This window comes from Pezoporus flaviventris, unplaced genomic scaffold, assembly GCF_033815535.1.
Source record: "Pezoporus flaviventris isolate CSIRO_AGI_PZ_B2104156 unplaced genomic scaffold, CSIRO_AGI_Pfla_v1 ptg000023l, whole genome shotgun sequence".
Lineage (NCBI taxonomy): Eukaryota > Metazoa > Chordata > Aves > Psittaciformes > Psittacidae > Pezoporus > Pezoporus flaviventris.
Genome location: NW_026892571.1, coordinates 19,805,493 through 19,828,084, shown reverse-complemented (window position 1 = coordinate 19,828,084; position 22,592 = coordinate 19,805,493). Strand labels below are relative to the sequence as shown.

The 22,592-nt window shown below is 43.6% G+C and overlaps 1 protein-coding gene across 5 annotated transcripts; it reads right to left on the bottom strand.

Moving 5' to 3' along the window:
* Nucleotides 1–969: 969 nt before the first annotated feature.
* RBM27 (RNA binding motif protein 27) lies at nucleotides 970–22,509 on the bottom strand. Of its 5 annotated transcripts, none has more exons than XM_061457153.1 (21): nucleotides 22,279–22,509; nucleotides 20,042–20,160; nucleotides 19,120–19,244; nucleotides 18,047–18,153; nucleotides 17,277–17,467; nucleotides 16,244–16,501; nucleotides 15,470–15,706; nucleotides 14,141–14,275; nucleotides 11,997–12,146; nucleotides 10,013–10,160; nucleotides 9,577–9,730; nucleotides 8,650–8,904; nucleotides 8,397–8,525; nucleotides 7,433–7,555; nucleotides 6,833–6,907; nucleotides 6,560–6,724; nucleotides 6,032–6,136; nucleotides 5,739–5,930; nucleotides 4,472–4,558; nucleotides 3,486–3,596; nucleotides 970–2,858 (listed from the first exon to the last, which is right to left on the bottom strand). In XM_061457153.1, exons 1-21 carry the CDS (start codon nucleotides 22,335–22,337, stop codon nucleotides 2,772–2,774), a joined length of 3,012 nt encoding a protein of 1,003 aa, XP_061313137.1. In that variant the 5' UTR covers nucleotides 22,338–22,509; the 3' UTR covers nucleotides 970–2,771. The 5 variants fall into 5 exon arrangements, with proteins under 5 accessions (XP_061313137.1, XP_061313136.1, XP_061313139.1 ...); XM_061457152.1 differs by having other exon boundaries at nucleotides 17,277–17,470; nucleotides 22,279–22,508; XM_061457155.1 differs by lacking the exon at nucleotides 11,997–12,146 and having other exon boundaries at nucleotides 17,277–17,470.
* Nucleotides 22,510–22,592: the final 83 nt, after the last annotated feature.

The window sequence follows — 22,592 nt, the reverse complement described above, 5'->3', positions numbered from 1 at the left end:
TTTGTAAAAACTATAGTACAAGGTTACTATACACCGAGAGCATCTTTATTCCTTTTCACATGATTTTGGTAAGAGCAGGGTTCTCAGCCCCTGCAGGCCACTGCCTCAGCTACCCTGCTGCTTCTATTCTTTTTGCTTTGGGTAGTGCTACAGTGAAGGGGAGGTAAAACTCTTCCTAACACCCTCCCTTGGTGCTCATAGCCCAGGCTCAGACCCGTAACACCTAGTTCCACATTGCCTGTAAACACTGGCTGGCGCACATGAGTTCCTTCCTGGTCATAACATTTGCCCAAGGTACTCCCTGAAAATATACCTGAATTTCAAGTGTTGCTGTAAGACTAAAGCAAGCTGTGCTGCGCCCCCCGCCTCACCCACAGCCAAAACTAACACCCCCCCAGTGGTTCAATAGAGGCTAAAATAGAGGGAGCTCCCCAAGCCTCAGCAAACTGAAGGTCACTTCACCAGGAGCCAGGCCCCGCTCTGCTGCCCATCACTTAGACCCCGCTCACACAACTGCTGCTTCCAGTGCCCAGGCCAAGCTCTGGTACCACTCACTCCAGTGCCTCGGCAATTAGGAATTGCATTTGGGATGTCACCTGAGGACTGCTGTCAGCCTGCTAGGGAAAATACACAAACCACATGAAGCTCTCAAAGAACGTGCAACTGAAGCTATCCCAACCCTTCCCTTCCTCACCCTCCACACACAGGGGCCTGTTAACAGGCACAGCGTGTGCCTACTGGGTGCCACTTCCCACCTAAACCATATGAAAAGGAATCCCATTCTAACCTGCACCAAAGGCTACTGCAGTTTTAACTACAGCTCCGTTCATCCACTGTAATTATCATTTCCCAAATACAAAAATACAACAATTCTTATTGAAATCTATCCGCTGGTAGTTTTAGTACACAAAAAAAGCAAAGTATTTACAAAATTATACAGTTTAAGAAAAAACTCTGTACAAAAAAATATATAAATCCTTTTGTTCCCTCTATTCTTTTTTAAACTGTCAGGACTCAAACGTTTGCTGCAATGGATTCTTCAAAATATACACTGAGCAAGCCACAGACATCACATTAGATATGAGGGGAGAACAGCCGGACAGTCTCCTAAGCACACAGGGTTGGTTTCCCCTTGTTTCTTTGTGTCTCTAATTTAGCCTCAGCATTAGCAGAGAGTCCTAATAGATGAAGAGGGAGTTTCAGTGCGAAGAGACAGAATACTGAAAGACAAACTCCCTTCAGGTGACACAGCAACAGGAAGTGGTACAGGTTTGACTCTGGATACACTACAAATCTGGCACAAGGGTGGCAAGGGCAGGGCGCTGCGAACCCAAAGGCACGCTCAGCTCCCTTTCACTGCCCACAGTCAGAGCCAGGGCCATTAAAGGTTTTAATGTCGTATCATTCTTCAATTAGGAACTTGCTGGGAATTACCCTGGTAAGGAAGCTGGTTACCCAAGAGGAGAGCACCTCTGCACTGACATCCTGCTTATTTTGTAGAGAAATGTACATGAAGTACTGAAAAGTGTGAATACAAATGGGCAGCCAAGGAAAACGGTGCTGGGTGACACGTTCATGAGCTGTAGAGCCACATACCAGTGAAGACACACAGCTCGAGCCTCTGAACTTATCCTCGCAGCTACTACAACACACACCATCCTGGGTGGGGGGTGTGTGATTGTAATGCTACAACAGTGAGGCAACTGAGAATGCAATGGTGCTCATCCTGAATGTGCCAGAACAGAACTCTACTTGGAGATGAATTAATGACCTTCCAAAAGCAGCTCTGAGCTCCTCTGAAGACTCTTCCCTCAAAGGCCTGGTTTGCTGCCAGCTGCTGAGCAGACACTGACATTCTGCTGCTCTTGTTACTCTGAATGCTTCCTGGATTTGGTTTGAACATCATTTGGTAATAGGGAGAGGAGGAAAAGTTGCCATCGGCTGGGAGGTGGCTGCCAGTTCAGTTGGTATGGAACTCACTACATTCATGCTCACAAATACTGAATGGAGAGAACAGCAACTTCAACTTGAACCTTACACTGAAACTACAGAAGAAAATCAACAGTGAGAGAAAATTCATCCACGTGTCACTGCTGATGTTTTCTCTGAAGCAGAATTTGAAGAAAGAGTGAACTGGTCAGTGTGATAATACCCTGTTAGATCACTTCTTCCATCTCCTCTCACTAAAAGCAGGACATAGAAACTGTGGCTTTCAAACATACCGAAATACATGACTTACGAATCTAGCCACAAGTAATTCCTACAGTGTGATTCTGTAGGAAATAAAATGCTACCCTTTTTCAATTAGCAAATGAGGCAATTTTTTCTTTCATAACATTTAATGAAAGTTTGTCTTTCCCCTAACCCCATAATATTGCTAAATAAAACCTGTAATATCTTTTCAATTATAAACTAGCAAATCAATCATGTTATAAAAAACCCAAAGCAAGGTAGTACAGGTGACAAAGAAGAGGACAAGAAAATACTAATATCTTCCCCCCTCTTTTTATCCTTCTTAAATAGGAAAAAAAAAAAAAGAAAATCACCACCCTGGTGAGCTTGATAATCATGTAAAAAGTTACTGGGCCTTTGGCTAGCTCAGGATCACAGCTCTATATCCGAAATGTTCTATAGCAAACTTTGCCCACTTTAAATCCTGTGGTTTGAAAAGAAAGTAAAGCTTTTTTGGCTCATCAAACTTCCTTAAATAAATGTTTAAAAGATGTAGCTTGAACTAAATTCCTAAAATGATACATTTCCAACATCAAGTTTCATCTTCTCCAAGAACGGGATTCATCCTCGTCTTCGTCATCGTCATCATCATCTTCGTGCAAAAATAAATCTGAGGTTTCAGTCTCCTAGACAAAGGAAAAACGTACTTTTACAGAGAGAAGTTCCACTCTGGAACCTAGGAAACGTGTCACCAAATGTAGCACAGCATCAGCTCTGCTTTGCATCAGGTTCTGTTCACTGTGTGTCTCACAAAACGCACACTGCCACATGCAACAAGTTTTGTGGACAGAACACGAGCCTCACATAGCAGAAAAGGAAAAGAAGCCCAACTGCAAGAGACGTGAGAATCAACCACCCCACACCCTCTGGAACAACAGCTGTCTGTTGAATGCCTTAGCAGAAAAACCCTTGAAAGCTTGAAGTGTTGATAATTACAGGGAAGAACACACATAACTTATCCTACAGCAGAGCACCAATACCATGAAGTAAAGGGACTAGCAGCCTCTATACAGAGACCACGAGGTTTGCTTTTGCAGTTGACAAATCAACATCCCACCCAGACAGTGTTTTTTTTTTCCCCCTTTTCCCTTTTCTAAAGGGTGAAAGTTACACCTGACTCTTAAAACCAGCCACGCTTCTGCGCTGCACAGCTTTTATGAAACCTCTTCAGTAAACAGAAAACTGTATCCTACAAGAGCTCCTGGCTGTTAGATTCCCAGAAGAGTGACTGGGTTAGTAACATATTCTCATACCTCTTCCTTAGACTCCTCTTCCTCAATTTCTGTGGACACAGAAGGTACCTTTGGTTTGTACCATGATATCTGTAGCCTTCGGTCTTTGAAGCGGGATCCCTGGTTAGCAGCCTAGGTTGGATTTTAAATGAACAGGTTTTCAGAAAGAGGGTCAAGCACAGAATTTTTAAGACCCTCAACGAAGAGCTAACATCATGTGGATCCACTGCTGAAGATTCAAACACATAACCCATAATCATCCACTTCGTCTTCTGAGAGCAATCACAGAATAGTTAGGGTTGGAAAGGACCTTAAGATCATCCAGTTCCAACCCCCCTGCATGGGCAGGGACACCTCACACTAAACCATGTCACCCAAGGCTCTGTCCAACCTGGCCTTGAACACTGCCAGGGATGGAGCATTCACAACCTCCCTGGGCAACCCATTCCAGTGCCTCAGCACCCTTACAGTAAAGAACTTCCTCCTTATATCCAATCTAAACTTCCCCAGTTTTTCTAACCCATTACCCCTTGTTCAGTCATTACAGTCCCTAATGAAGAGTCCCTCCCCAGCATCCTTGTAGGCCCCCTTTAAACACTGGAAGCTGCTCTGAGGTCTCCACACAGCCTTCTCTTCTCCAGGCCAAACAGCCCCAACTTTCTCAGCCTGTCTTCATACAGGAGGTGCTCCAGTCCCTGATCATCCTCGTGGCCTCCTCTGGACTTGTTCCAACAGTTCCATGCCCTTTTTATAATGCAATGTCACTTAAGCCTCAGCCTCTAAATAATTTCCTGCACCAGCAAGCTGGAAAGCTGAGCAGACCTCTGAACAATTACCAGCAAAACAGCCAGGTTACTATTAAGGTAAATAGGAGGTACCTTCCCCTTCAGCGACACTATGTGCTAAGCCTGCTATATTTTACAATACAAAGGCAGACAGAAGTAGTTAAAAAAATCTTATTTTAGAACTGTGGGGGAAAATAAAAAATAACCAATTTTTCTACTTACATTTTCAGCTTCTGAGCGAGACTTAAAAGTCAGAACTACACTTAATGGGGAATCCTCCTCTTGGAGGTCTTCAATATCTCCAAATTTCTATGAGAGAAAACTCCATTAGGAGCAGCAGTAACATTCTCCTACAAACTCACCATCACCATGTGCTACAACTACACTATACTGAAGCACCACTGAAACCCTGGGTTTTGGACAGAGAAGAGAGAGCCAAAGAAGTCTCACCTACAGCAACATTGCAGCATTTGTACCTGTGTTTGTGGGCAAAAGCTTGGATTTATTCTAGTAAGCAGAGCTTAATTGTACAGGAGGAAAGGAAATGTGTATTAATTTATAGACAGTTTCACTGAATTTCGCCAGTTAAAGCAGTAGCGGTGGCCTCTACCCTACTAAGCAGTGAGGCTAAAGCAGAGTAACAGCTTCCCTAAGAACACAGCCTACCCCACTGTGTGGAAAACTGCAGAGCTCCCTGTTCCTGCCCAAGCCAGAAACAAATGAGCTTCCAGGCTACCAGCTATCTCTTGAGCCCTGCTGCTGCTCTGTTCCCAGCTTGAAAGGGTGGGGCTCCACAAAACCAGTTTTCTGTCACTTGCTTTGCAGAGAGCATCCAGAAACACCAAACTGACTTGATCAAGCTTGGATTTCACGCTGTGCCTATTTATGAAGTATCTCTCCAAGACATTTCCACGTGTAAGGTTTGTAAACATTTCATTCTGGAAAGAGTAACTGAGGGAAATGTAAAACCAGTTTTCCCTTTATGATGCTACCTCTGTTACAACGCTAACAAATCTGTTAACTTGGTCCACAAACCAGTGAGCTACATGCTCTACCATGAGTCTGCTAACAAATTTAGCTACTTCAAAATTGATGTCCTGTTTAGGACCTCTTGTTTTAAACTACTTAAATGCAGAATGAAAAGTAAGCTATTTAGCTTTGGCCATTAAAGGAATGCATTGGGCAGCTATTGCAAAGCAGCTATAAAAACCATTACATTTATACCCTTGATAACTCTTGAAGCTGCATGGCTATACCCTGTTTGTGAATTTGGCATGAAGTCTTTGATCTATTTGCACTAACAGAAACAACAGACTTGCATCTTCAAGGATTTGGACAAGGAGCAGTTATTTGCAATGTTCTTAGCATGCCTCTCCTCACAAGTAAGCACACATTCAGGGTACTGGTTACCTACTTAACCTCAGATTTACAGCTTGGCAACAACTCTCCTCTTCAGGTTTTTCTTTGTTTAATGTGACCTCATACTTACAGAGAAGTGCTGTAGCAATTCATCTTTTTCCTCTTCAATGAAGCCTCCAACTGTTAGTGCTTTGGGACGGTGATCCACCACCATATGGTTCAACATCCCCCTTCCTCTGCCACCACGACCCCGTCCTCGTCCTCTTCCTTGGGCTGGCACAGTCTTTCCTCGACCAGCAGGCAAAATGCCTAAGCGGGCAGCCTGATTACAGAAAGCAAATCATGTACACATCCATCCTCACTTTGAAAGGATTTAAAACATTTACATAAACACATTAAAAGCATTAATCCAGACAAACTCACCTCTACTTGTAACTGGTTTAGCTTTTTTCGCAGTTCAGTTGTATCTTCTCCAGAAGAGAGTCTCTTATGGAAGTCCAGCTCTGCATCTAAGAGCTCCTTTTGTGCCTTCAAGAAAAGGTGCAGAAAGAGAAAACAGAAGGGAAAAGCACAACTGTAATATGTGCTTTTAATGTTTTATTCCATGTCTTCAGCAATACACTTATGTGAAGGATACAGACACATCAGTGCACAATATCCACGCTTTCCTCTACATTCAGTTGTTTGGATTGCCCCCATGGCCCTCCCCCAGCCCATTTTCTGAAAGAGCCAGAACCCTCTGCTTCAGAACTGGAACAAGCTTGAATGAGCTACAGGAAAAACTAGGTCACCCAAGCTCCTTAAAAACATAGCTTGCTCATCCATGGTTATCACCCTCAAATTCAAAATACTGCTTGCAAGTGTTTTGATCTAATGTTGCTGCATTTTTAGGACACCGTATTAGAAACGGTTGCAAGAGACAGGCAGGCAAATGTCTTGTGCAATAAATACCTCTGTCTTGGACTTCAGTTTTGATTGTGTAGAAGGTGTAGATGAAGTTTTTAGTTCATCCTTTAACTGAGATATTTTTCCTCCTAGTTCTTTTAAGGTCTTCATTATTTCTGCTCTCTCCTCTGGTTTCATGGCCTTATTTTTCTCCAGCTTGGATATCAACATCTATGTATTATTAAAAAGAGCATGAATATAAAATTCCAGGAAAAACAACACTGAACAGACAGGTATCTACAGAAGCAGGATATTTACTAGAAGACATTCCAGACTTACCTTCTGGCATTCAATTTGTTTTTCTAACATCTCCTGCTTCTTTTTCCTCATGTCTTGTTGGAGTTTCATTGCCTCCTAAATGAGAAGGAAATTATTTCAATCACTAAAAAGCAGTCTAGCATTATATGCACTTATAGACATAATATTTTCTTCTTCAAGCTATAGAAGTGAAGGCCATAATGAAAACTACTTGTCTGCAAAACACACAAGTATAAAATACACAAGCATGTGTATTGGTTTTTTTTTTCCAGATCAAAGTTGCTAACTCCCTGCTGTGAAGTGCCCTACTAAATTCTTGTCCTCTTCAGATACATATCCTATGTTGTCATTTAAGTGTCTCATACCTGAAGAGAAATGCCAAAGAAAGCCCAAAAAATCCCCACATGACCAAGTGCCTCAAGTAAGACACCCCAGAAGGAACACTCCCTTACCCGTGATTAACCACAGTACACTTGTGAGATAGCCCAATAACAGTGACAAAGCCTACACTAGATTATGAAGCTACACAGTGATATTTGAGGTGTAAGTTGCCTATCAAACCTTTCTTTGTAATGGACTTTGATCACAATACTGTCTGTCAGGCAGTGAACAGTAAAGTACCTGCTTTTTTTTAAGGGCTTCTTGCACATCATGAGGTTTAGACCCTGCACCAGGCTTCAGAGACGTCTTTAAGTTTGAAGTACTGTAAACCATTTTTGAGTGACTTGTTGAAGTAGGAAATGCCTGAAATAGCAAAATCACACAGAGAAATATGTAATAGCTTAAAAAAACGTGATGCACCATCAATGGATTCTGGAGGAACGTGCTCGGTGAAACAGAAACACAAACGTCCAGATTTGTGCCATGAGACAGGAAAACCAAGGCAACTGAAACACACACAAACATACGAATCTAACAGTCAGCTTGCTTGTAAGCAAATCAGCTTAAATGCTTGTGTTAAAAGGTATTTTTGCATAAGATAGTTTATTTCCTTCTTCATCCAGAGCTCCCTCTGTATTCTGATACCACTAGGAAGACCACCAAAGCTTATCTGCTTCTGCATTATATTCAGCTTGGCTGTCATAGTCTAACATCATGCTTTCTGATCAAATAAGACAGCAGGAGTCACCTGCATACTGCCTTTCTTAAAAGAAAGGGATGCTGCACTGTGGCATCAGTGTGAATTGAAATGTATCAGCTTGAACTCTATGCAGAAGTATTCTATAAGCTTCCAGCACTACTGTTCAAGCACAGCCTAAGCTCAAAACTCACTGGAAAAGCAATCAGATTCACCAACACAACGCTGGCATCATGTACAGGCTGTCAAATTTGTTTACTATGAAGCACTGCCAAAAATATTTGGCGATACTTAAAATGCTGATTCTGTTGAAGTCATTGTCCCCGTTTTATATAAAGAGCTAAGGAAACCAGGAAGAAGTGACTGATCATGGCTGGATGGAACATTAGTGAGAAGAAACAAAACCAACAGGGAACAATTTGAAAGTTCTATCTGTCAATTCCTTCTTAGCTAAGGGGCCAAAGCTTTAACTGAACATATGAAGATGGTCAACCTCCACAAACATACCTGAGAATCCTCCACCACAGCCCCGGCCTGGCTCAACTCAGACTGGTTTCCACCTCCTGCTCCAAGGCGACGTTTCACTGGGACTTTATTAAGGACATAGGCACCGGATGCCAGTGGCTTATTCATCACCTGTGGGTGTATCAACAGATATTAAAACATTGAAGATTATATACCCTGCTTGTTTGACACATCAGCTATTTAGGAGCACTGACAGCCTTCACTGCTCAGCTCGTGGTGTGGGGCAGCATGGTACCTTTGACAGGTTGCTGTGCATTGTTACAGCCGGAGATGGGGTCAGGGGTTGCTGCTGAAGGTGAAGCTGCTGATGAAGAGGCTGTGGGGGTGTCTGCTGCTGCTGCTGCGGGGGCTGCTGCTCACTTTCTCTGTGCCACAGGACCCTTATAAAGCGATTGTTCAGAACTGCCTCTGTGCTGGAGATTGCCTTCCTAGCCTCGTCGTTAGTCAAGTACTGAATCAGAGCAGCTTCGGGATCATTCTGGAAAGCAACCTAAATCAGAAATTCATTAGAATGTGTTACTTCTCAAGGAATAAAACAGGTAGCAAACCAATCTACAGATAATTTGCAATAATGAGTAGGATACCCAATGATATTAACAGCTCAAAATACAGGTAAAACATTCTACGTAACTAAAGCCAAGCACCTTAAGTCAAATGCTCCATGTACTTGAGGCACAACCTATATGCGGTAAAATAAGAGCTTATATAGTGCCACTGCCCTTTTTTCAGTGCAGGGCACAGCACTGAACTGGAGTCAGTTCTAGGATGCCAAATGGAAATAAACCGAAGCACGTAAAGACTCCCCTATAGCATCTTTGTCAAAATCATGACTATGACTTACCACAGGGCTATCAAACAGATAGAAATTGTTAGAAGATCTCTCAAAAACTGTATACAAGTTGCTCAGAAGCCTGATTCAGATTCTATTAAACCTGCAAGCCTTTAAAATTTTGTAAGGCCTCCTGAAGGCAGAAGCAAACATACTGTTACAGAACCGAGACGATAATAGAGAGACCACAAAAAGGTTTCTCTGAACTGATGAAATACTCTCCCAGCCAGCCTCCATCAGGACTTCTCAAGGAAGATAGTTCAGCTGCAATACTCAAGAATGCTTCAGAACAAATCCCACACCTACACACAGGCATAAACCCAAACTTTTTACCTGGATGTTTACAATTGTTCCAAACTTGCTGAAGTGCTCATTGAGCTGTGTGATGTTGTTCAGCTCCGGGGGAATCTTCCGAACTTCCAGTTTTGTGTTCGTATACTGATTCTTCTTCAAAAACCCTGGCTTGGTCTGGTTGTTATTTGCTTGCCTGGAGAAAACAAGAACAAGACAGCCACTCAGACAGGCACTGAGGCAGGGCAGCCACTGTTAATGTACATTTAACTCTTACTTCTCTCATTGAAAGTATATGCTCTGGACATTAACGAAAGAGAGCTCCTCCCACCACCAAATACTTGGGCTCCATGTGATGGGGACACGTATTTTCTGCCCAACCAGCTCAAGTTACAAGGACCAGTGAATCCTGGTGGTTCACAGCACTGACAGCAATGAAGTGCATTCCAGTTAGCCAAGTGCAGTTGTTATTTCTTACTTTCCCAGCCATGGTTTCTTCAATGGTGGACATTCCAGGCTACTTGGAGATCTCTTCCTGCTGTCTGGTTCAAGGACAACTCTAGTTACGTTGCTGCTGTTATTTGTAATGGGGATGGGAGGTTCAGTCTGGATGATGATATTGGCAGCTGGAGGAAAGGAAAGGCCTGTGTTACTTACCAGACATCAATGGACACAGATAAGCTTTCACTTAAACAGCAGAACAGGGTTGAGTTTAAATCCATGAAAATTAAGATAACTTTATCAAGTTGGTCAGGTTTGTTTATGAAGTTACTTCAGAAACCCCTTGCTAGTTTAACAACTTGAGGAAAACATTTAGTCCAGCCAGTAGAGATGAGATCTGATCTTTACTGATATTTAAGCTCAGTATTAGAGCTTGAAGAAACAAAGCTAAACCTCCATCTTTGAGGTACTTAAAAGTTCACATTCTGCAGAAAAAGGGGAAAATAAAAAGGCAGAACATCAAGGCTGGGTTCCCAGACTTCAGGTCAGAGCTTTGCAATGTGGCACATGCTGGAGCCAACTTTCACTCTATACCCTTGACAGTGAAAAAGCAACCAAGAACCCCTTCCTCTAACGGCTATCTACCTCCGCTGTTATCCTCCATCCAGTTTTCAGGAACAAGCTACTAATCAAGCACAACTATGGCATGAAATTTGCTCTCTGAGACATTAAAGTTTGAACCAACTTCTGCAAGCCCAAAGCTAAAGCACTGGATCACAGTTTGCCAAGTATTCATTTACAACCTTCTTAAGATTATCCTATTGCTGTTAGTGTCCTGTCTACACCAAATACTGAGCTCCTAAAAAGAAGACTGAGTTATAAGTCAATTTTCTGTGGCTTTTATACATGCCAGACCTCGGCTGCTTACGCTAGTGAAAACAAAGACTGTGTGTTTCAGGGTAGAGCATCAATCTTTCTTCAGAGATGATTTTAGAGTAAACCCTTCCCGCACATGTGACAGAGGCAGTGAAACAGGCCTTTGCAAGCATCACTGCTGAGCACTCACCCATGCCTCACAGCTGCAGTGGGTTCTGAGAGAGAATCTGGGGCCAGCAATAAAACCCAACCCTGCCCTTATGATGTTCACTAAGATGCAGACAGCAAGAGCCATTTCTGCAACAATATTTAACCATATCCTTTCCAGGATGAGTCACTGGAAGGAAATACTGAAAACAAGTGTCTATCTTATCTAAGGAGCAAGAAACACGGAAATGTAATAGTAAACACCGAAATTTAACATCTTTTCTTTAGAGGATCAGGGCAGGGAAAGCAGGAGGGAAAGAGAAAGTTTAACAAAGCAAACATTTCCTCAAAGAGCCTTGACTTGTTCTCTCCCCTGGGAAGATACTGTGAGCATGTCACCACTGAGAGACAACATCCACATCCATCTGGTTAAGGATTCAGAATCACTTAAATGCAGACTGGGATTCCCTTGTGCTAGGAGGAATGGCACCTGCAATGCCTGCTGGAGAGAGTGCCTGCCTGGCAGGGCCAACCCATCAAGCGCAAACCCATGCCGTGACAGCTCCCCTTGGCACTAACACCCCAACAGCTGGGCAAGTACTGCAGATCCTCACCGCTGTGCCCCAGGTGCTAAACACACCCTTGGCAAACCAAAGCAGTTTTAAGACCATACTGCTTAAAGCTACCTTTCTGCACCACTTTTATTTCTAGAAGCACCCAGCATCTGAAAAGCGCCTTCACAGGCTAAAGAGGAATAAAACCCAACCAGCAAGCCCCTCATAACATTCCCAAGCAAGTGGTTATTTTTTAATCAAAAAGGCTGCTTTGACTATAATGTAGTTGTATTAGCATTTAAAAAAAAGGTAGAGATGTACGAAAATCGCTCTGAAATACTACATCAGTAAGAAAAACTACTGCTTTAGCCTGAAAAAGGACAAAATAGGTGTTGACAGTCTTGGACAAAAATAGCAACAGCAATGACTAGAAACCCTTCCTACCTCTTGGATTTGTATCCATCTCCCCAGATGTTAGGCCAATTAGATTTGGACGTTGCGTTTGTGCTCTTGTAAAGAACTGTCGGTACTGAGATCTACCAGCACTGGTAATACTAGGAGCTTCGGGGTTATAGCCATCTGGCTCATATGTATCTATAAAAAAAGGAGAGAAATGAAAGGATTTTTTTTTACGTGAGTTTAAGACTCAGGGTTAATTTTCCATTAAGGAAATGCATGGATGTGCAAGTTGGTTTTGGTTAAAGAGGTGGGAGAAAGAGGATGTGCAGCCAGTGTTTAGCCATTTAAAACCCTCAACTGAACTTTACACCAAAGTCTATTCGGGCACATTCACTTCTGGTTTTTAACCTGAGTATTGCTGATGAGCTGCCTGAAAATGGAATGAGAAACGTACGTCAACATTCAAAACATCTGACCGTGCTACAAGGGGAACAACAGAAGATTCAGTCTGAGCATTTACTCTGTAGGACCCAAGATGCACAGAGATTTTCTGCCTTTGCTGCCCAACAGTCTAGTTTGCTTCTGAAAAGGATTTCTGGGGAAGAATGTACTTAATCAAAGAAAGCTGAGAAATCGGGTGATTTGACCAATACTTACCTATCAATTCTCTTAGTTTATGTAGAGTGACATCAGGTGCCTACCTCTAGTAAGGTACTAATAATTATTTTGATTAAAAGGGATAACCAGGAGAAGACAAGATGACAGAACTGACCCATATCATTCCTCCAGCCCAAGGTCCACTTCAAGGATGATGCATTTTTCCAACCATAAAAAGGAAAAGCCATACAACAACTAGAATGAATGAAGTCTGTGAAAAGCTTCCATAGAAACACAGTATACCTCCTGGAACAGAAATTAATGCCTGCACAATGGGGTCTGGCAGACTTGGGGCATTCAGAGTTTCAGCTCCTTACTCCACAGCAGCAATGAAGATTCTATAATGCAAAATAGCTGCCCAGAACTGCAATATGCATGTTTTACACTTTAGTTTCAGACTCTGCCAAGAACTTTGATTAACCTTGCAGAATCTGAACTGCAAGTTCCTCCTCCATGGCTTGCCAGACCGATTGTAAGAGGCAACCAGCAGCTGTTACCATAGCAGTCCAAGAACAGGACATGAGAGTCTCCACAGATGTTCTGGAGAACAGAAATGAATAACACAACCAAAGTCAGTGGTGCTCTGCCAGCTCAGACAGACAGAATCACACATCGGAAGTTCTGAAGCTGAAAGAATCAGCTGGCAGATCTAAATGCCTGCCAGCATTTGGAGGCCATTGGCCAGATTATCTAATGAGATACCTGAGTGAGTGAGAGCATGGAAGTCATGAAGGGAATGACATGGATCATGAACTAGAACCCTCCTTTGAATACAGAATGTTTATATATATATATACTTAAAGAAAACCCATAGATGGGAATATTATAAACCACTGAGATTTAATTATATTATTTTGCTCATGTAAATGCCATTACTTCTTTCATTATCAAGAAATGCAAGATTGTCGGATTTAAATGGAGCAATCTGGGACTCTCCAGATGTTTTTCTATTTCTCCTCATAAACCTCCACTTTTGAAAACCTGAGCTCTGTTAAGGAAGATGGACATTATGGACATGTCCACCGAGAGCCGTCTTTATTTTCTTTTAAAGTTAGAAAGCTAGAACTGAGTCGATTCTGGAAAAAAAGACAGGAAGACACTACTAGTGTATATGATAACTGTAGACTATCGTGATACACAGATGGAAGAAACCAACCTACCCCTCTCATCTGTAGTAGCCCAAACTGGATAGGAATAAAAACCAAATTAAATGGTAACTACAGGTTTGCAGATCCGTGTTTGCCTACTGATGGTCTGCTAAACAGCTTGAAGATGAAGGGATCCCTTATTCAATGGCCTTACTGCTTTGAGCGTATGACACCCAAAGGGAGCTCCCCACACAGCAGGAGGACACTGCTGCTACTTCAAGGGTAACAGCAGATGATGGGCTGCCCACGAGGAAAGCCATCAGACTTCCTTTTTGATTTGTATGTACTGGAGAAAGACAGAGATAATAATTTCCAATCACACACCAACAGAGGAATTTCAAACTGTGTATCTCAGGCAGAAGGTAAAGAAAGGTACATGCTTACGTTCCGATACTGTGTACAGCAGGTTCTGGGGTAAGGGAGGAGGTAGCCTTGGTCCTACGGGCGCAAGGCTGGGCACTGCACTTGTCCCAGGCTGGTCACGGTTATTTATCAAACTTGACTGTGTTAAAGGTGGTCCTACAATGACACCACAGAACACATCACTGAGACTTGGAACTCCACACAAAGTGTGCAAACAATTCAACACAATTTGCTGGTGCCTTGCTTTGAGCAAGGTCAAGGTTGTCAATATTTACAACCCCACTACAGTAAAGGTAAATTGAGAAGCCCTGTTCAGGTAAGTTACCCTGATTCCAACATCCTTTCTGTTTCCCAGAAAGCACAAAGCTTTAAGCAAGGGGAAGTGTCTTTTCTTCCCCAGAGGTTTACTTCCGTTAGAGCTTGTGTTAACTAAAGCAGCTTCTCCCTCAGCTCTGCCTTGGAGAATCAGGGCTTGCTCAGAGCAGGAGATCACAACAGCAACATTCAGAGTAGAGTTCTAAACCAAGAACTATGGGCAAAAGGCATTCACAGACACAGAATTTATCTGGCTGGTTTTGCTTTGCCTCCACTGTCTACACATTCCTTATTATATGACTCCAAAAGGATAGTGACCTACATTATAGAACCCACCAAGAGACAACTACAACCAGAGAGCACTGTCAGTTCGCTCCACAGCGAGCCAACTCCACCCACTGAAAGGTTCCTCAAAGTTTAGGATCAATCCTATACAAAATTATGTCACATCCCATAGCTGCTGCTGCTATTTGACGCAACTATCACAGTCTGCACTGAGTTGCTGGAGTAGAGAGTACTGAAACAGGGTAACCACATATCTGATATTCTATTTCTTCATAGAATTTACATTATAAGATGCAGTAAGGTAATAAAAAAAAAAGGCTGAACAATTTAGATGTCACTGTTGAGATAAAAAGATCTTGGATGTATCAATTACATACTGCTTTTCAGCAGCAGAAAATATGGCACAAACAGATTTATAAGAACTTTTAGGAGATTAAATCTCAACATCTTTGCATTAGGAAATAAAAGCTAGTAATCCAACTGTCAGTGAGCAATCCAAACACCACCAAGCTTATGGAATAATGGTAAAGATATCCCCTCCACTTCCTGCCTCATGCATCTAATTCAATTGGAGTGCTGGGAATATAGTGTTTTACAAGCTGGTTTTTCAGGATTACTTGGAAGTAATTTGAATAGCACATGGCCAGCAAAGAAACCTGAACTCATTACTTCAAATACACACAGATCTTCTAGGAAAAGCCATCATTCTAACTCAGTGACAAAGAAACACAGAGCAACGTTGTGACTTACTTGGAACAGGAAGTACAACAGGAGGAGGTGCCTGTGGATGAGTTTGTGGAATTGGCAACCTCATATTACGAGGTAGACCTGGCAAAGGAGGCAGAAGCATCCCAGGAGGAGGAGGAGGAAGCCCAGGAGGTGGTGGAGGAAAAGGAATCATACTTGGCAAGGAAACTTCATCTACTACTAAAGGATCATTTCCATGATCAAACTGGCAAAGATCACCAAGTACACAAAATCCTCGCTCTGCAGAACAGGACGTTCGAGAGAAGAAAATAAAATTAGTTGTAAGCAATTTGCAGCATCTCAGGTTTTGCTGGAATTTCTTACTGAAGAAAACATGCAGTCTTCCAGCATCACATCAGCAGAGGACGTTTCAAAAGAACTCAAATCCAAATAATCTCCCATAAAGCAGACAGACACACATGCATCCGTCATAAAAGCTGTGGAGAAAACAAGTCAGAAGTTCTGCCTGTTTTTCATTAAACACATTTCCTGCAATCTTTACCAGAACTGCAGGGGCTGAACTATTTGCCAATCATGTACAGAATTGTGAACAAACTCCGTATGTTCTTATCTAGCAACTGTCAGTTGTAAGTAAACTGCTTCCAGTAAGACTAGTTATTTCCTCAGTACAATACAAGCTGTATACAGCATCTTTTACACACAAGGTACATGCAACATGCTACAGCATTCTCACCTGCTGCCTGCATTTAGTAAATACCTAAAAAGATAATCACAGAATAATTGAAATAAGGTATGAAACAGAAAACTAAGAGTTACCATCATAATCTTGGCATCTTCTTTTAGGAGGAGGGTTTCTGCCAAAGGGGCTGGGATTGCTGTGATTGTTATAGTAATTTGACCAGCTCTCTGTTGTGTTTTCCAGATGGTGCGCAGGTGCAATTACAGTAACAGCACTGGGAATAGACTGTGCAGAGGAATACTGTTCACTAGATATACTGGGAGACACAGACACTGGATTATAGGAGCCTTCAGCATCACTTTTTTCAGTCTTGAATTTTGATCTCTCTCGGTGCTCTGTTAAAAACAAACAAACAAACAAAACCCAAAAGTAAAAGTCTTCATCCTTTGTTTCTGCATCAGAGCCTTGAGAGGATGACACTACACAACAGGGCAAGCACTTCCACAAACAGTCAGTTTTACCCATGGAATAAGAATTAAACACAAGGCAACCAGGGTTTTAACTTTGAAATCTATGTTTTTTCTTTGCAAAATGCATACTCCTAGTCCTTACTCCATCCTGGATGACAGCTTTCTCCTCTAAAGCAGAAATAGAGGGGGGGAAAACCCAAAACAACAAATCTACTCCCTCTCCTTAACAGTGTCTCAACATGCGTGGAAATCTGTTGCAGTCTGTGCCCCTGTTTTTTCCAACAGACCTGAACTAGCCCTAGAAGAAGAACGGGTCACACAGTAACTACTTTCAGTTACAAAGAAACCTTCTCCAAAACTACACAGTAACACAAAAAGGGCGACATTGTTTTTTCAAGAGGATCAACCTTGGGGAGAGCGGAGGGGAAATACGTAAGAACTCAGCAGACTTGTCAACATCCAAGGCACACAAAGATCATCCGCCCTGGTATACACCTGTGGATAAATTAAAGGGTAGCAAAGAAGAAAACAACCCTGTTACTTGTTGTGCTCCAAAGAACACCATCTTCATTAATCATTTCAGGAACACAAAGCTCTGGAAATTTGCTCCATCTACAGCCTCATAGACCATACAGCATGTAGGAGTCACCTACGTCACCGGCAGGAGATGCTCTCCTAAAGCAGCACCTTGGGTACTCACCAGCACTTCTGCTTCCATCATGGTCTTTGCTTCTGCCCCTACTGCGGCTACGACTTCGGCTCAGCCCTCTGCTTTTACTGCGACTTTTACTCCTGCCGCGTCGCCAGCTCGACTTGTCTCTGTACAAATCACTCCTGTCATAGTATCTGTCATAGTCCCTCCATTTCCCATCATCTCTCTTTTTTTCTCTGCTTCTAGAAGAGACAGAGGTAGAGCACATTTACAAAAACAGAAACCAAATTCTCAATTGCAGTTCTCAATTGCAATCAGTCAAGCCACTGTTCATCCCTCCCACCCAATCTGGGCAGAGAAACATCTGAGTCAGGCTTTACAGAGAATTACATAGAAAAGCACAGAATCTCAGAGTAGAGGAGGCTCTACTAAGTCTCAGAAACAAGCAAAGGGAGGACTAAGAAGAATCAGAAAGGTGAGAAAGTTAGATGACCAAAACAGAACATGTTTTAAGCGATGCTGGCACCGTGTTAACAACCCCCTTCCGCTGCTTTTCATGTACATAAAAATGGAATTAATGGAATTGGTGACATTCCAAGGTATTCATACTTGAAAAATACTGTCATTTCTTCAGAGGAGACCAGCTCCTAGTGAAAGGCTCTCATGCACATTATCAGCATCCATTGCAGAGACAGAACAGCAAGGAGGAAATCACTGTTTTAATGAAAAAAATCACTACCTATGTGGTAAAACCCCTCAGTTCAAGATTCCCAGCAAATACAGAAGAATATATTCATATTCTAGTTCAAAAAACTAACCTGTGCTCACTGGAATCTGCACGGCTTCTCTGCGGGCTGGAATACTTCTTTTTCCTGCCTTCCCGTTCTTCTTCAACTGACTCTTGGTGATTCTGTTTATGAGACAACTACCAATAAAGGAAGAAACAAAGAAAATTACCTCAAGATTTAGTTCAAGTTACAGTCTGCACCCCAAATACCCATTTAGAGCACTTGTCAGAAAAACACACTCCCTGTGGTCCATTTATAGAGAGCAACAGGTTTTGCTCCTGACACAAGCATCTCTTACGAGGGGAAAGGACCTGAATTTCATATACACTAACTTCATTTGCATCTTTCCAGCAGTAACTGAAACACAGATTCAGCCTAAAGTATCTCTGCAGACTGTGATCAGAATACAGAGAGAGAAAGTTTACTTCCATGGCAATTTTTTCTACAACTCTCTCTCAAAGCTGGTACATAAGGATGCTACAAACACAGAGAACAGGTCTCTTCCCTTGGAAAATCACCAACTTAGAAGAAAAAACCATCTTCGACAGGTGATATCAGAGGATACATAATATACAAAGAGCTCAAGACAACTGTGGAAACAGCACTCTGGTTTTCTGAAAACTTAACTGATCTCAATTTTGCCAATAAAACTTGAAAGCAAGATAAAAGAAAGAACTGCTGGCAAACAAATACTGCCTCACTTTTAAAAGGAATTATCCCTCATTACAGAGGCCACCGTATTTCACTGATTTTAAGGACTAAGGAAAACATTTTGATCAATTTCTATTCCTCTCAGAATATACAAAATTGAACAAGGAAACATTCTGGAATGGTTTTGTTTCTTCCCCCTCTCTTAAAGCCTTCCAAACCCTTATTAGCTCCTATTGCCAAGGAGCTCCGGACAGGATTGCTATTAACCTATATCAAAAGTAGGCTCTACAGAGGGATCCCGAGTGTTCTCTGAATGGTCATCTCCATTTCCCTTCAGATGCACAGACTGCAAAGGTCCTTAATCACAATAAAGTGGATTTTTCTTTCACATTTTGCCTCACAAATGGCTAATTTGAAAATTGGAGGCAAGGAGACAACAAAAAAGAAGTTACCTCCTCCTTGACTTCTTCTTTGTCCTGACTCGCAGGCTTTGCATCCGCCTTCGGGGGTTCGAGTGAAGGAAGGTAACTCTTTGTGTACAGGCTTTCAAACAGTTTATCTACAAACCCTGAGGTTTCTGAGGACACAGAATACAAGACAAGACTGTTAAATATTGATTTAGGGGCACTGTTAGATTTACCAGAGGAGTCCCTGAAACAACAGTCATCCAGGTGGACTGCTCAGTGCAGAACCTTACACTGATGAAGATTAGTTCAATTCAAGGAGCTGGAATTACATTTATGGAACTCTGTTGTTTACTTGGACAAAGAAATTAATCAGGTATAGCAAAGACAGAAACAGACTTTTCCTTAAATCCCATTTACAACTTGGAAACTTTCTAAGGGGCAAGTGTGACTTAAAACTTATGATCAAGGAGTAAGTCCACGGTTACTCCATTAACTACAGTCAGCTGCTGCTTCCAACAATTTTTATCAGAATAAATCATTCCCAGAGGACTAAACATCAGTTCAGCATCAGATCACAAACAAAAGCACAAGAACTTCCCCATTGAGTGTCAGAATTTCAAGTGTTTAAAATCTTGAATCTGAACCAGATTACTACTAGATGTTCAGCAGAAGCCTGAAAGATTAATATGGACCAGGTCTCACAAGTTACCAAACCTCTGGCAGCATGACTTGAATGACTTGAGGATTTCCTCCCAGCCACCGTGAGGCAGTCCAAGCTGCACAACTGCATCTTGAGATGATTATTATTATTTGTTTTAAATCACAAGATCTTTATCCCTTCACACATTGCAAGAAACATCAGATTCACAGATAAGTATTTTGAAGGCAACAATGGTGCATCATCATCCTCCCTCATCCCACCAGTGGAATGAAACCCACTGAGCAGCCAAAGCAGAGAGCATGGTACCTTTTTGCAGAAAGACATCCAGCTGATCAGCACAGAAGGCTTTCAGCTCTTTCTCTGGCTTGTCCTTCTTCACTAATGCCACGACATAGTTGGCTAAGGCAGAGGGGTCTGCATCACATCTATGGAGATAAAGAAGGGTTCTGGGCTCAGCTCAGTGTGCCAACCCCTGCATTGGACAAGAGCCACCAAAGACCTGGCAACAAAGACCTGTTTTCTGACCCCAAAACTGCCCCGACTTGCCAGCAGAGCTGTTATTACTTACAGCACAGTACTTTTGCTGCCCTATGACCACCCCGCTCCCTCCCACCTCTCACCATGTCCCACTGCATTGTTCCTGCTTGAGCTTTGCTTAGGACAAACAACCTCCCTTTTTCACAGAGATCCAGTTCTGGGGCAGCTGAGCAGATGCTACTGCTTCTCAGCTTTCCCTGAGCATAACTACCAACCAGTACAGCATTATGGGAACAGCAGAGCAAGCATTGGGAAAGCCAACTGCACAGCCACTGTGAAGTGTTAAAGTGGTTATAAAGCATTAAATAACCATGAAAAGTAGTTCAGAAAGACAGATGCAAAAGCACAATTCAAATATGCACAGATATGTTCTGTATGGCTGCAGTTACTGGGCCTGGGGTTTTCCTTCTCTAAGGACTATTTCCAACCTAAAACTTTTGCAATAATCCTTTAATGCTGGTAAAGTGTCTGCGAGGGTTCAATTATTAACACAGATGCAGGACCTAAGCCCTTCTCTAGCTTCACGAAGGTCAAAGAGACCCAGCTCTGAGCAGCGATGCTCTGCCACTGATCCTTAAACTGGATACGGCTCATCCACGACCAGAAACCCCCTCAAAGTACAAACTAGACTAACAAATGGCTCAGCAGTAGCTCCTCATTTTGCCTCTCTCAGAAGAGGCAAGCTCTCAGCGGGTAGGGAAGAACCTAAACTGATGATTTAAAGATTTATATTTATTCTTTAGGATTAACTTTGAGAGGGGATTATGGACTTTCTAAGAACATTAACTATGGAAATCAAAGGAAATAGTATAAAGTCTATAGACCTCAAAAATGACCTCAAGGGAAAATATAAACACCCAGACACCCATCAAAGCACAGGAACATGCAGATGACAACTGCTTAGAGAAAACGAAGCCTTCCCCCAGCAGACAGGCAAGCAGCTCCACTCCAAACTACCTTGCTGCTGGTTCCAGCACCTGATGAGAGCTGGGTTAAATGCAGCAATTAACAACAAAGAAACCACAACTTTACAGAATTTACAATTCTTACACACACTCTCCCAAAGAGAAATAAACTGGGTGGAACTCTGGAACATGTTGTGTATTAGTGCCCGCATGCAGCCGACTATAAACTTATTTAAAATAAAGGAAATGATCCATCCATATTAACTTCCCTTACGGAGGCACTGCAAGGTCTGCAGATGTTATCATAAGGTCTCTGCCTCTTCAGGCTCATGCACTTCTCTGTTTTCCCTCCCCAGTCCCCGGCTGTCAGGACCCAGGAGCCTCTGTTTCCATCTCTAGTGCTGACACCACCGGGGCACGGGGCTGAATGTAGGGGGAAGGAGCAAGAGTTACACCCCGGTCCGACGGGTTTCAGAGGGATCGGAGCAAGTACCAAAGAAAACTACTATCGGAATAAAAAAAGCAAGACAATCGTGCGGGATTCCAAAGACCTTCTGCTTGACGACTGCAGCTGAGCAGTTCTGGGGCCTATTTAAATACAAATAGAGAAGTGCCCGTGGAAACACCAATGAACCGCACACTACAAACGTGCGTCCTGCCTCCCCAGCCGGGCCCGGTGTCACCCGCGGAGCTGGCACTGCGGGGACCTTCCTGCGGGGCAGGGGAGCCAGCGCTGCCGCACCGCGCGGGTCAGCGCTGAACGCGCTGCTTGTCCCGGCCCCACAACCGGTTCCAGGGCTGTCCCGCGGACAGTACCGGCCCTCGCGGCCCGGGCCCGCGGCGGCACCCGGAGGCCGAGGCGCGGGACGCAAGGCCGTGCTCAGCGCGCCGCCCCAGTAAAGCCTAACTCCCGGCCGGGCCCTTTGAACCAGGCACCCCGGTAGACCCAGCATGGGCTCGGCGGCGCCGGCCGGGCCCGGGGCAGCCCGAGCTGGGGCAGGGCCCGGTGCCGCACGCAGCCCCGTCCCGCGGGGCCCGGGGTAGGGAAGCGCCGCCCGCCGCCCCGCTCCCGGCACCGCGGCCCTGCCTGCCCGCACTCACATCGGCTCCAGCAGCTTGGCCAGCCAGGACTTGAGCGCGTCCACGTTGTCAATGATCATGGTGCCCGCCTGCGCCCAGCCCCGCGCTACACCGCCGCCATGGCCGGCCCCTGCCCCGCCGCGGCCTGCTACAGGAACTAACCGCCACCCCGCAACGCAGCCTGCTAGGCACAGCCGGGGCGGGATCAGACCGCCGCACACCAATCAAACGGCGGCGTTCGTACACGCGAGCCAATAGCAGCCGGGAAAGGGCCTGTCCCGAAGGTCAGCGGTGAGCCAGCAGGCTGCTCTGAGCGAGGGCATAAGCCTTGCTGC

What these genes read in the sequence shown, in the direction of transcription:
- RBM27 (XM_061457152.1), bottom strand. Translation starts at nt 22,337, where the DNA reads ATGATCATTGACAACGTGGACGCGCTCAAGTCCTGGCTGGCCAAGCTG. An exon ending in AAGAAGAAGTCAAGGAGGAG is followed by an intron (nt 18,154 to 19,119) that starts GTAACTTCTTTT and finishes CTTTATTGGTAG; the next exon opens with TTGTCTCATAAACAGAATCA. An exon ending in AACAAATTGAATGCCAGAAG is followed by an intron (nt 6,725 to 6,832) that starts GTAAGTCTGGAA and finishes AATAATACATAG; the next exon opens with ATGTTGATATCCAAGCTGGA.